The sequence below is a fragment of the Rhopalosiphum maidis genome, chromosome 1, assembly GCF_003676215.2.
Source record: "Rhopalosiphum maidis isolate BTI-1 chromosome 1, ASM367621v3, whole genome shotgun sequence".
NCBI classification, from domain to species: domain Eukaryota; kingdom Metazoa; phylum Arthropoda; class Insecta; order Hemiptera; family Aphididae; genus Rhopalosiphum; species Rhopalosiphum maidis.
Genome location: NC_040877.1, coordinates 21,805,174 through 21,820,269, shown reverse-complemented (window position 1 = coordinate 21,820,269; position 15,096 = coordinate 21,805,174). Strand labels below are relative to the sequence as shown.

Genomic DNA, 15,096 nt, shown 5'->3' with positions numbered 1-15,096 from the left:
AAATCGAAAATTGTATGAAAGATTTTTTTTTAAACACAAGGAATAGCAAGTAGTAATTAGCAACTAGTAACCTTTAAAATTATATGTATAAACGTACACTGTACACTAACGATGTAGTCTTATAATGATTATGAACTACCTATATAAGATATAATTATAAGTTTATAACCACATTTTACTTATTTCATCCAAACGATCATGTTTTGTTTGTTTACCTTGATAATAACGGTCGTCCGATAACAGAATAATAATAAATGATAACGTCAAATTATGGTTTTAACCATAAAGTAACTCTATGGTTTTAACCTATAATATTTGTATTGAACAATAGTATCTGGTCTATGGTTCATATCTTCATCAGCTGCAGTGTAAGTGGCACGATTTAAGATACTTAGGCCGCCAGGACGGGTTGCACAAAACTATATTGGTCCAATTAATTGAGTGAGATTTAAAAATTATTTTTAGAAATTTTTATAATAAAACTGAGTTAAATAAATTTAATCTTGAATCGTTGTTACAAAAAACCATACAAACACGTTTATTATATGTTGTTATAAAAAAGTCTTTTGTTGACTAACAATTCGATGCTTAATCAGTGGCGCAATTATCGTGAGTGTTGGGTGTGCAATTCACAGGGGCCCCAGGTTTTGAGGGGCCCTTAGATTAAAAATTTCATGTACGATATTCCTACTATAATCTGTAATATACACATATTATATTATTTATTTTAATATAATAAATAATTATGTCTTTACTCTTTTGAATTTAGAGAATATTTCAAATTATGATTACCTATGTGGGATCGTAACACATACAATACACTAATATAGCAGTCAGCAGTATAGGTACCAGAATGCGAGTATAGCGTGTAGAAAATAATTGAAAATTTGAAACTTCTTTTATTATTATAAATAATAATTATGTTGATGTGTGTACTGTGTAAGTCATGACTCGTGACAATATTATGTGTCTGACGATATAAGACATAAAAAACTATCTATCTTATAATTTAACAATTGTTGTATTACTATCTGATATTAATGAATTGGATATAAACAAAATCATTAATGACTAAAAAACAAGAAAATTACATGTGAAAAAACAATATTTTTTAAATTTATAATAAGGTATAACTGTTTTTAATTTTTATTATCAGTAGGTAAGGGTCCCGGTCCGGATATTTTCACATGGGCCCCTTATTATCAAGTTGTGCCACTGTGCTTATGTTATGTAGTTATTAGTTATATCATAGAGTTACTTAGTAAATAAGGCTAATGTTATTTAATTTGTTGAATAGATTCTATTCCTATGTTATAATTTTACAAGCGTGATATATATATAAATAATATAAAAACATTTAGCATGTTGCTGGTCACATTTGTTGAATTGGTTATAAAAAACTAAAATAATTATATTATAATGTATGTACATTGTGCCACTGTGGTAATACAAATGTATTTTACTCTATAGTCTATAATCTATATTATACTAAGTTTATATATAAAAATATACTAGGTATAGGTATAGGTATATAAAGATGAAGAATGAAAGATACATTTTTTTTCACATTATTTTAAGCAATAAGAAAACAACATTTTTCAAAAGGTATATATTTTTTATATTTCAATATTCTTAAAAATTATATTAAATATTAGGTAATAGCATAGGTATATATTTTTCTTGAGATTAGTTACTGAAATTATACAGACTGTTTTTAAGGAGTTCAATGAAGACAATTTCTATGTGTGTGCATACGGACCATATAAATATGTGCGTAGTAACTAGTACCTAAGTGACCATTTTTTAATTTTCATATTCAATTAATATATTAAATATTTTTTAAAAATTGTTTTTTTCTGTGTTCTTTTTTACTTTGGTCTTTTTTTCCAAGATTCGCTATAGCTATATGCAGATTGCAATTTGCAGATATAAACAAGAACATGCTAAGGAAAAGGCGCACTAAATTAAAAAGATATCTTTATGTATATTATTTTTAATTTAAAATGTAATTTGTTTAAAATTATTTTCAAATTTTCACAAGGATTGGAAAAAGAATCGGATAAAATTCCTATGTAGGTATACTGTATACGTATAAATGTTGATAATTTTAAATATTTTGATATGAAAATAAATAAATAAATATGAAACTTGATGGTAAGAAAAAAAAATTATCTGTGTTTGTATGTTGGTTTTTTACGAATATTAAGTTTTTAAATGAATTATAAGAATTTTTAATAAACGATATGTTATATACGCATAACTTGCTAAAAAATTAAATTACCGTAAAAAACCAAAATACAAACACAGATAATTTTCTTACCATTAAGTTTCATAATGGTCAATTCACTCTAATTTTTAAACTGACGGGGTTAAACGTGATCTGCTGAACGTAAATTTGCTAGTTTACCAAGGTTTCTAGATTATAATCTATAAACCTTGCTAGTTTACGACGTTTACGTACTTGTAATTTGTATACGGAGACAAGTGATACAACACATTTGGGGGTTGACGCCCTCTTAAACTTAACTATTGCAATTATAATTATTCAGATTATTCTCCATTGATAATATTTTTGCATAATCTATTATCAATTATTTACGTTAGTGTTATCATATCGCCCGCTAACATAACTCGTTAGTAAGTTGAAAGTTTAAGAATTGAACAGTGTAGAATAAGACAGTTTAACAGTTTATATAAATCTCAAGCTTACAAAATTATTTTATTAATTTTTAATGTTTTACAGTTCATTTATTTTCTTATGACAATTTAAAATTAAAATGCAGAAGTGATTTTGTTCGAGAAGTTTGAAACAAATATTATCAAGGTTTGGCATTCGATGATTTGATTTTTATTTAACTACACAATGATTTCAATACTTGATCAGTTTGAGCAGGGAGTTGAAAGTAGAATTAAAATGCCGCCAACGTCCAAGCAATTGGTAAAATAATTTCTACACATAAAACCTCTTATTATTTAACTGTTAGAATAAAATTTTTATCTCAATTGAATGTTGTAGCTGGAAGAAAGTTTTGATAGAGACACAGATCTCCAAGGAGTACCCATTCTATCCAAGAAGAAAGTCAATTTCTCTCCGAGCGATAAGATCACTCAGTTGCTGGTAAGCAATGAATATGTGGTATTAGTCATGGTCAACAATGTGTTGTTGCGAATAAACTTAAAACAGGACAATATCGAAGGTGAGAATGATTGGGCAATGTTTGAAGTAAATGCTATCAAGCGAAAACATACTCATCTATATTATAGAGCAGGAGTCTCTAGACTTTTTATTTTGAGAGTTATAAAAAAAAATATTAAAAGCTATCTAAGTGCCAAGACATATTAACAATTTTAAATTTTAAATTTTTTAGGAATGTAATAATCCTAATAAATAAGTTCAAGTTGTTAATGGTTGCTAAAAGTACTGTGGTTCCAGTGGAAAGTAATTTTTAAACTTGGTGTTGTATATTTTCACACTAATTAAAAAAAATGTACTCTTGTATTTGTAGTGTATTTAATATTAAATGTGAAACTATAATGTTATAACATTATACATTTATGTATTATAAATCTAAACTATAAAATTTAAAAAAACCAAATAATAAGAATTGTTCATTTTTGAATTATTTCCTGCTTTTAGTCGGCTTAAAATTGTCATTGGACCCTTATAGTTTGAAGACTCCTGGTCTTTAGTACCATAATAAATGCGCACACTTGCATAGCTTAACTATATTATTTTGTAATAACTGCACAAATAACTTGTCTAATTTGTTTTTAGAAATAGATACATTGAAAACTTCATCTCTTAAAGTTAAGCAATTGTTCTTGGATCCCTTTGGAGAGCATTTATTAATTTCATGTGGTAACATAAATAGTTCTCAGTTATTTTATGCAACTAAACTGTCCAAACTTAAACCTGTAAGTGAAAACATTTTAAAACATTTAGAATTGCCATGTTTTTTTCTTATTTGTTCTAGATATTGAGCTATTGTTAAATTTTTTAGGTAGGAAAATATCAGGGCTCAGAAATAACATCTGTGGCTTGGAACTATGATCATAAAGTGAAATCTACATCTACCACAACTGGGCCTATACTGCTTGGAAATTCATCTGGTGCAATAATTGAAACACAATTAGGAACGGAGTTTGATAGATTTTTCCAAGGCAGCGTAGTTCAATATTGGAAAGAGGTTTATAGTATTGCTGTTAATCCATTATTTAACAGCAGCACAATTAAATTTTCTTGAACTGTATATTACAGGTATTTGATATAAGTAAAGGACAACCTATTCCTATAATTGGACTCCAGTATCACAGAGTTGGAAAATCAGATCTATTTTATATATTAGCAATTACACCAACAAAATTGTATCAATTTGTTGACTTTATATTTAATAAAGACGAAAGACCGATGTTACAACAAATCTTCAATAATTATTTGACCATACCAGGCTAGTTTAATATTATAAATATATTATTTAAGAAGAATGGATCAATTAAGTACAATTAATTTTTGAAAAATATCATATACTGGGTAGGCTACTTTATTAACAGTTTTCTTATGACTATTTAAACGTATCGCAAAATATAGTAATCCAATCAGTGTAATTGATTATTAATGGTATTTACATTTAGTATAGTTGAATTTGAGCATAATCAAATTATCTGTATATTGTAATAATATATTTTTTTTTTTTTTGCAGAACGTTTTTATGAAGTCCCAACTGTAGTGAAACATAGCAAATTACATTTTTATTTTTTAAACAACGATTTTACAGTTCCAAAATATTTTGGATTTCTTACAGAGTTAGGAGTGTTTGTTGCGGAAGTAAACCACTATTTTTGATAAATCAATGTACTGTAATTTATTTTAATTTCAAAACATTCATTACAGGTTGATATAAATAGAGATGAAAAAACAATTTTTAGCTCGCATGAACTCATTGAGTATAGTCGGTTGTATGGAAGAGATGATGATGATTTCACTGTACCATTATCAATGACATTTACGCGTTATCATGTATTGTTGTTATTTCCAGAAAGAGTTATAGCTGTTTCTTTAGTAGCCCCTGCTGATCGCAACGCATCCCAAGTGATGGATGAAGATTATTGTTCTGATGTAAATACTTAGATATTTTGAATTTTATTTGTTGATACAATTAAATAATATGCCTTTTAGAACTATGGTAGACTGTTGAATATAACAAAAGATTTGATGACTGGAACAATTTGGTTGTATGCAGAACGAGCTGTTTTTAGATATAAAATTATTAAAGAAGATCGCCATGCTTGGAAAGTATGATTTAAATCATAAAACTGTTATATTTTTTGAAATTTTAAAATATTTACTTCAATATTGTTGATTAGGTCTATCTTGATAAAGGGATGTTTGAAGAAGCAAAAGAAATATGCATTAACAATCCTTACAGGATAAATCAAGTATTAGTTAAACAAGCAGAGTATTTTTTCAATTCAAAACAGTAATTAATCAATTATTTATCTATTTTAATACTGAAAATAAATATAGTAAAAATATAGTCATTAATTTATTATATCATTTTTTGTTTAGGTATGAAAACAGTGCGCTGATATATGCTAACCTAAATGTATCATTTGAAGAAATTGTATTGAAATTTTTACATTTAAATGAAAAAAAACCCATAAAACTGTTCCTTATGAAAGTATGATATTTACCTTGTATTTATATAAGTATTAAAAAATTATTTTTTGGGGGTTTGTTCGCAGAAACTAGATGGTTTAAATCCACAGGATTATACAAAAATCACAATGATTACATTGTGGTTAATTGAGTTGTTTGCTAATGAATTGGCTGTACTAAGAAACTATAAGCAAGAAAAATCAGAAGAATATATTACGCTACAAGAATCATTTAAACAATTTTTATCTATACCCATTATTCAAGTACATATTTACTTATTTATTAATAACTATATACAGTGGATGCCACTTAGAAGACTCACTTTGGGACCATTTAGTGAGTGTTTAAGTCCATTTAAACCTTATACTGCTCATACTTGTATTGCTTATTAAAATGATAGCCTCAATGACATGAAATGCGTTAACGATTACATATAACGATATAACTAAGGCATGAATTGAAACCACTTTAACACAAGTAACTTATTAAAAACTAATTAGTAATTGTATTTATTTTAAAATATTACCAAACAAACTATCATTTTTATCAACCTTTTGAAAAAATGAATGGGTTATTGAGCAAAATTTGAGTCTTTACCAAAGTATGAAGTATTTAATTAACTTTGTTATGATATATTTATTATTTGGATATGTCTAGATAGTTTTGGTAGATTTTGAGTTTTTGAGTATTATAATCAATTGAACTTTTTATTAACCTTATGTGTTTTATAAATGGCATCTACTGATTCTACTGTATTTAATTTTTTATATTTTTAATTGTTATTTATTATTTTTAGGATTGTATACGTAAAAATTGGGAAAGCATATATGATATATTGGCTAGTCATGGTGATGTGAATTTTATGATTTGGTTGGCACTTGAAAATCAAGATTATAAGCGAGTTATTCAGCATTATTTAAATGAAGAAAATATTGCTGAGGGTAAATAAAATGTTTTTAGAATATTATTGATAACTCATATTAATATCATGGTTATATACTTGCAGCATTAACATTGTTAGACAACCATCCATTTAGTGAATTATTTTATACGTTTTCTTCTGATCTTGTCGAAAAAGCCCCGGCACAAACTGTATCTATTTTGATAAAACAAGGACAGAAGTTAGATCCTTTAAAAGTCATCAATGCATTGATAATTCCAAACCCAAGCGAAAGACTCGTGAGCATAGAAACATATATTGTGCTTATTTGCATAGAAGTCGGTATTTATAATCATATTGCACGTGTATTATACATAGGCTTTGGAAATAATCAGATACTTGGAATACAGTATTCATTGCTTGAACTGTCATGTGGAATCTGTACATAACTATTTAATATCTCTCTATATCAAGTACAATAGAGACAAACTGATGAATTACTTAAAACTACAAGGTCGAGAGATAACAGCTGTAAGTTACAATCCAGAATTTGCTCTGCGATTGTGTCGTGAACATCAGTTAGGAGAAGCGTGCGTACAATTGTCTATTGTCTTGGGCCTATGGGAAGCTGCAGTGGATCTAGCATTGACAGTCAGTGTTGATTTGGCCAAAACCACAGCTTCGCTGCCCAACAATAATATAGAATTATCAAAAAAACTTTGGTTAAAGATTGGTAAATTACATTATAACAGGGGTGGTCAACATGACTATGTACGCAAGTTACATATATTATTAATGCAATTATATCAAGAGCCAAATTATCTAATTTGTGTTTTTATACCACAAAAATAATAAAGATAGCTAACATCCGATAAACATATCAAATTATGAAATATGAAATTATAAAATAATAATAATAAAAACATTTTTTTTTTTTTATAAATATATGCAAAAATAATTAAAATTTTGGTTTTTGTAAATAAGACCGCGGGCTGCATATGTCAATGAAGAGAGCCGCATGTGGCTCGCGATCCACAATTTGGCCACCCCTGCATTATAATATACTTATTGATTTGACACAATAATAATATGATGATCCATTTTTTTCTCAGCACAATATGTAGTGAAACAAAATAACGACATAGAACAAGCCATGCGATTTTTGGAAGAGTGCAAGTTTATAAAAATTGAAGACATATTACCATTTTTCCCAGATTTTGTGACAATTGATCATTTTAAAGATGCTGTGTGTTCATCTCTTGAAGTAAGATAATGTGATAATTATTGTAGCTTGTATTAGGTTATTTATGAAAATTATTGTATTCGTGTACATTTTGTTAGGTATACAATAAGGATATACAAAATCTTAAGGAAGAAATGGAAGATGCTACCAAATCGGCCGAAGTAATTAGATCTGAAATTTTGTCATTCAGAAATGGATACATGTTAATCCAACCATCAAATGAATGTAGCAGTTGTCATGAACAATTAATGACTAAAGCTTTTTATACGTTCCCTTGTTCACACTGTTTTCACGCAGAGTGTCTGATCAAGGAAATGCAACCATATGTCGATTCCAGTACAATAAACACTATTAAGGATCTACAGGTATGTAGCTATTGGTTGCTTTTTTTATTGTTAATAAAGTATAACGTTATTTATTTTTAGAATCAGCTCAGCACCTTGTATCAAAACAACAAAGACATATCACAGTCATTGGAAGCAATCAATCGTCGTGATAAAGTCAAAGATTCCCTAGATAAATTATTGGCGGCTGAATGTTTTTTCTGTGGCGATATTATGATCAGGTACATTATATATATTTTTACAATAATAGGCAATATTAAATTATACTTAAATAAACATAAAATAATATTATTATAATTTTAGTCTCATCGATAAGCCTTTCATAGAAGATGCTGATTTTGAAAATATAAAACAAGATTGGGAATAAAATCTATAGAATATTACTTATGATTTAATTGTATTATTTACTAAATAACTATATGAACATACCTATTATTATTGTTTATATTTTACTTTACTCTAAAATTAATATTATTATTTTGTCAATTGAAATTTGTTGTATTTTTCAATTCATGTCTTCCACATCAATCATGCCATATTATATGCACAGTTATACCATGTATTGAATACCTAATTATTATATTATATGATTTAGCATACATAATGATCTCAAAGGATTACTAAATTTTTTGTTTGAAATAATTATTGCATTGATCGTTTTATGAATATAAACTAATTATCAATTTAATTATATTACTTATAAGAATTTTTATGTTTGAACCATTGGTAAATGTAAATATAAAATATTTATTAAAATAATAAAATTAATACTACTGCAGTTGTTGGTGTCCAAATGTCCAATGCCCATGAAGTTTTCTGTTTTACTCGTTCGCCTCAGTGGCGTACTCACGGGGGGGAGAGGTCATGTGGTTTGAACCCCCCCCATTGGCCGTATTTTTTTTTTAACTATTTCATATGTGTATCATAATATTATATTTTTTGACCAAAAATATCACGATTATTGATTAAGTGATTAAATTAATATAATAAATAAAAATAAAATTAATAATTGATTATTGATTTTACTTATTATAATTTAGTGGTAAATTAAAAGATGGGAAATCACCTGGCCACAACCTAATTACCAATAAAGTTCTGAAAAATCTTCCTGGAAAACCCATTATACTAATTACTTTTATCTTCAACGCTATGCTAAGACTATCATATTTCCGGCTAATATGGAAATTGTCAACTGTAATACTTATACCAAAACCAAATAAACCAATGACTCTAGCTACCTCCTACAGGTCCATAAGCTTACTACCAACTCTAGCTAAACTGTTCGAAAAAATAATACTCAAAAAAATCAGACCTATTATGCAAACTCATAAAATTATCCAAACTCTCAATTTGGCTTTAGAGCAAAACATTCCACTGTCCACCAAATTCACAAATTGTCAGACAAAATATCATCTTCCTTCGAAACGAAGCAATTTTGTCCTGGTGTTTTCTTGGATGTAGCGCAAGCTTTTGATCGTGTGTAGCAGGATGGCCTATTATACAAACTAAAACTTTTTCTACCTGCACCATATTATCTAATTATTCGCTCATATCTCGAAAACCGCTCTTAATCCGATATGGTAGCTCATACTCACCACACTTGCATTAAAGCTGGTGTGCCCCAAGGCAGCAACCTCTCTCCTGATCTATTTAATATTTATGCGGCCGACATACCAGTTACAACAAACACCACCTTGGCTACTTACGCAGACGACACCGCAATACTTTGTGTTAATAATGACCCTGACGAAACATCCAAGTGTTAACAAACACACTTAGATTCCATCGACAACTGGGCAACCAAGTGGTGAATAAAAATGAATCCAGACAAATAGGTTTATGCACCATTTACTTTAAAAAGAAATGAACCCCCACCTGTTCACTTTCAAGATACTCAAATGTCAAATATCTCGGAATTACCATTGATAAAAGATTAACCTGAGGCTCATACTTTAAACAAAAAAAAAAAAACCCTTAACAGCCGCCTTCACCTACTTCGTCCGATTTTAAAGTCAAAACTACCAGTGCACACCAAGCATATTATGTATAAATCTCTCTTGTGTCGGCTGTCATATAGTATGCGGTTTACCGGCAAACGCGTTCTAACGACCGCTGTAGGATGCGGTCTACCTGCGGTTTTTACATAGGCTTAAGTTTATTTTTAATAGATAAACTTTAATCTTTTTCTTCGGTCAATACTTTATCTTTATTGCCTTATACACAGATAACAATACTTCGTCATTTTGTAAAAGTATGGGCTCAATAGCTCAGTACGTCATTTATTGCGAGACACAATTTATATTTTACACATTCAATTAGTTGGCAAAAGATTTTTATTCAATTATTAGTAGTGATGAATCAATCACAAATTTTTTAATTAGAAAAAATGTTGCGGCAAATAATGAAAGTGCCCAATGTATTAAGTGTGGAAGTGCTATGAATTTATACCTACGGAAGGAGAAAGGTAAGGAAAGGAGAATTTTACGTTTTAAGAGAAAGGAATGTCAAACAATACAAAACTTAAGGTACCTAAGAAAATTATTTTCTTATATTCATTTGGATTATTTAATCATAATTGTGTATACTATTATAGGAAAAATAATGCTTTTTGGACTTTTATTGACAAAAATGGTCGTCTAAATAGTGGACTAAGCCTCAGTCAACAGTTAAAACTGGTGTTCTACTGGACTCAAGGTTTATCCAATAAAACAATTATAACATTAACTAGGAGATCGTCCAACACCGTATGTGACTGGATGAATTTGTGTCGGGATATACCAGTGAAAATGTTCAAAAAACGTAATAAATTTGGAGGACCTAATATTATTATACAAGTCGACGAATGTTTGTTAAGAGGATCCAGAAAAAAAAATAAAGGTAATTTATATTTTATAATAATAAAATACAATTTTATATTGAATATTAATTATAAAATATTATAAGTCATCATTATGTTGTTACAGGTCGATATCAACTTACAGATTTGCCGAGTGAAAACATCGAAGACGAAAATGAAGACCCTTTTGAAAATGGAAAAAGAAATCATGGTAGACGAATGGACGGTCCATGGACGTTTGGGTTATGTGACGATAGTGAGGAACGATATTTTGTTGTCGAAAAGCGGGACAAATAAACTTTGCATGATATTATTAAAAGAGAGGTTGTATTGGGTTCTATTATACTCTCTGATGGGTGGCCAGCGTATAATGGGATCACCCAATATGGTTATTTAATATAATATAATTAACCACAGCGAAAATTTTGTTGATCCACTTACACAAGCGCACACTCAACGGATCGAAAGTTTATGTAGACCATTACGCTTAAAAGTAGTTAAAAATATGTGTGGTACAAGTCCTGATCTCCTTCCAAGGTAAAATTATTATAAGTTATGTATAATAAATTTAACGTAATACGTATAATACAATGATACATATTATTGCAGATATCTCATGGAAACATGGTGACGTGGCATAAATAAATCAGATTTATTTAACGCATTTTTGAGAGATGGCGGAAGTTATTATATAATATTATATAATATTGCATTATATTTATTTATACTCATTGACAACAATTTTTTTGGCAAATTAATTTTTCATTATTAATTTTTTACTATTACTGCTACAATAATTATACTTTAATATTATGATATAATTTTTAATTTATTTATTTGCGGTAGACCGCATACTATACTCGTAAATTCACCGGTAGACCGCATACTATAGCTACCATAGCCATATACCATATATACCATAACCCTTGCGTCCAATATGGACATATGCAATCCAAATTTGGGGCTGTGCTAACCGTCCCAAATTCGCACGATATAAGCATTCCAGTTCATTACCCTCCGTATAATAATGTCTGCTCTTTGGTTTGTTTCCAATTCTTCACTTCACTCCGACCTAAAAATCGAGTCAGTTGACCAATTAGCCACTAAACATTACAGATCCTTCTATTCCAATACTAACCCGTTAGTATCGCAAATCTCATCTATTCAACCCATAAATCCCATCCATAGGTTAAAACGAAAATATTGCAGAGATTTGTTAATCTAAAATAAATTCACGTTGGGTTCCATCACTGGTTGGTCTCCCTATTCATATTATTCAAGTCAAACATGTACATAAATTATCCAATTTACTTATTGTGATGTCAAACACAGATTGTAAATATCAAATAAATAAATAATAAAAAAAAAAAAAATTAAATGATTTTGTTACACTTTCTATTTTAGATTCTGAACGGAGTGATGAATGTATTGATTCTACAAAGATGTGTGTTATTTTTTAATTTTTTTATTTTTGTGTTTGTCATCATATTTTAGAGTAGTAATAATACTTCGATTTTTTACTTCAGCCCCTCTTTGAAAAAAAGAATTCATCTAGTTGGTACTTTGTAGGGGGGGGTCAAAAGTAAAAAATGTTCAGTAGTTTTCAAAAGCGTCAAAACCCTGAAAAAATAATGGAAAAATGGAAATTTTTATGCATAACCACTTTTCGACAAAATCGGTTTTTTGATTTTGCTGTAACTCAAAAACGAATCATTGTAAATACTTGAAATTTTCACCAAATATTTATATTAGCGTTATCTAACTACGATTAAATTTTCAAAATATTTATAATTTTTTTAAACTATTTATAAACCATTGAAATTTTTGATTTTTTTAAATTTATTTTCTTAAGATGCCGATTAAAAAAAATTTAGTTTTCCAAAAAATCTTTAAAATTTAATATAAGGTTTATTACAAGTTTTACTTATCGTAATAAAAAAAAATCGAAAATCGTTGGTCACAATTTTTGTTTATAAGCATTTAAAGTTCAAATGTTTACGAAATATATCAAATCCGCAAAAATTTGCAAGAAATTTAGAAGTTGAAAATTCATAAAATTTTTGTGATTTATACCTTAGGTTAAAAACCCAATACAAGGTTATCTATAAGTTTTTCTTCGAGTAAGTGTAAAAAAAATTCCGGCGTCAATATAGAAAAAATTTTATGTGCGTATGAAATTTAATTTTTTACTAAATCGCGTAAAATAACGATATATTACAATTAAAATATAGGTATCTAAATAATATAATATATCCTACTAATAATCATTGACTGACAAATCATCTCCGTTCAGAATCGTTTTTCGTATACAATGATAGCTACTCTCCATCTCTACTATACAGCAAAGCGATAGCCACTTGCCCACTTTTTTTTTTATATTTTGTACCTAACTATTATCAATACATTTATTTAATTCTACTAAATATAAAATATTTAGAATATTTCGATAACTCAAAATAAAATTAATTGTTTTTCGTTATCTCGAATCCACAAATATTCATTTTATTGGGTACGATAAGAATAAAAAATTAAGTGAATGATATATTCATTATAGACAGTATAGTGTTGTGATTTCACGCGTCGGTAGTCAATTATTGTAGTAATTCATAGGCAATATAATGAAATGGAAAATAAGAATAAATTAAACGTCCTTATAATGAATTTTTACATTCTTACAAAAACAAAAGTAATATTAAACAAACTGCAATAACAGATTAAAAAAAAAAATGAATTTATTCATTATTATAATTTATTGATATGTATTAGACATTAATACTTTAAGTATTCTAACTATGCATTTTAAGCATTCAAATTATTTATCGATTTTTTCAAAGAATTTTAATAAAGCTCGATAGGTATCCGTATATCGAACTCTTTCTGTTTCCTTGAGATTTGATATAATATCGAGAATCTACTATATAAAATATTATACTGCAACAAAGGCCATAAATTGCCTACACAATGCGCCGTTTTAAATATTTAGATAATTAATATTATTATTTATTAATTTATTATAAGACACTAGATCATAGGCGTACCTAGAGGGGGACTGAAGCCCACCCTAGCCCTCCAGAATTTACGGGTAAATGTTAGTATTAACTTTACTTTTACCCACAATATAAAAAATATGTTTCATATAAACAAAATATCCTCTAAGTTAGTTGTTAACACAAATAAAATCAAATATCAATAATTAATAATAATCTAATTAAAAACAATTTGCAAAAATAATTTTTAGGAATCTAGCCCCTCCCCCCCAACTTAAAGGACTAGTTATGCCAATTATTATAAATTTTGATAAATTGCAATACAAAGTTTAAGAAATATATATTATATAACCATAGGCGTAACTAGCGGTGCTTAGGTAAGCTTCAGAGTGCCCTCCTAGAATTTCTTTTTTTTTTCATTTATTATAACTTAAAATGTTTCAACACAATGGGTGTTATTACAAGTATTTTGACAATTTTAAAATTTATAAGTAACATATTTATAATATAAGTAATATTGATAATAAATAATTAATATTTTGGTTAAATAATTGAGATTGTTATTAGGAATACAATTTGACGTTTTTGAATAGAGTTAATGAGGATATTTATAAATATAATGATAAAAGGAAAAGAGATAAGATTATGGAATACTGCTATTAGCTTTAAGTGTATTTAGGAATGACGTGAGGAGAGAGATAAAGGGACCATTTAATAAGTTTAAGTTTGAAATAAAAGTTGATATAGTGTCGGCGATATTATTCTTCGTGTGTGATAATTGAATTTTTGTGGCTTCCGTATGTTTGGTCTTGGACTGGACGTTGGAATCAGAGTCCTTGGCTGGACGGACTCTTGGGACTGTTTATTTGAAAGTAGCTTTGTAAACTGGGCATCCCTTGAAATTTGCAGTGTGTTCCTTTGTGCAAAGGGCGCATTTGGGCGGACTATGGCGGTCTTTGGAGCACTCGTTCGTGGGGTGATTACCACCACACTTTACGCATTTAGTTTCGTGGCAGAAATTGTTTCGCGTGTCTCCGTAGAATTGGCAGTTGCGACATTGTGGTGGGCCGCGTACCTTTTTATGAGGTTTCTCAATCAAAACTTTGGTATTGAGTAGAAACTTGATGTCAAGAGCATCTTTGTTATTGTT

General features: G+C 28.5%; 1 protein-coding gene across 1 annotated transcript; it reads left to right on the top strand.

The window, feature by feature from the left end:
* Window positions 1–2,376: 2,376 nt before the first annotated feature.
* On the top strand, window positions 2,377–8,755 carry LOC113557346 (vacuolar protein sorting-associated protein 18 homolog). The gene is made up of 18 exons (XM_026962813.1): window positions 2,377–2,938; window positions 3,017–3,197; window positions 3,776–3,915; window positions 4,002–4,187; window positions 4,259–4,448; window positions 4,701–4,825; window positions 4,892–5,116; window positions 5,177–5,293; window positions 5,365–5,477; window positions 5,567–5,678; window positions 5,743–5,919; window positions 6,453–6,597; window positions 6,663–6,835; window positions 6,915–7,269; window positions 7,649–7,800; window positions 7,878–8,144; window positions 8,205–8,344; window positions 8,427–8,755. The coding sequence occupies exons 1-18, from the start codon at window positions 2,864–2,866 to the stop codon at window positions 8,488–8,490; spliced, it is 2,937 nt and encodes a 978-aa protein (XP_026818614.1). The 5' UTR covers window positions 2,377–2,863; the 3' UTR covers window positions 8,491–8,755.
* Window positions 8,756–15,096: the final 6,341 nt, after the last annotated feature.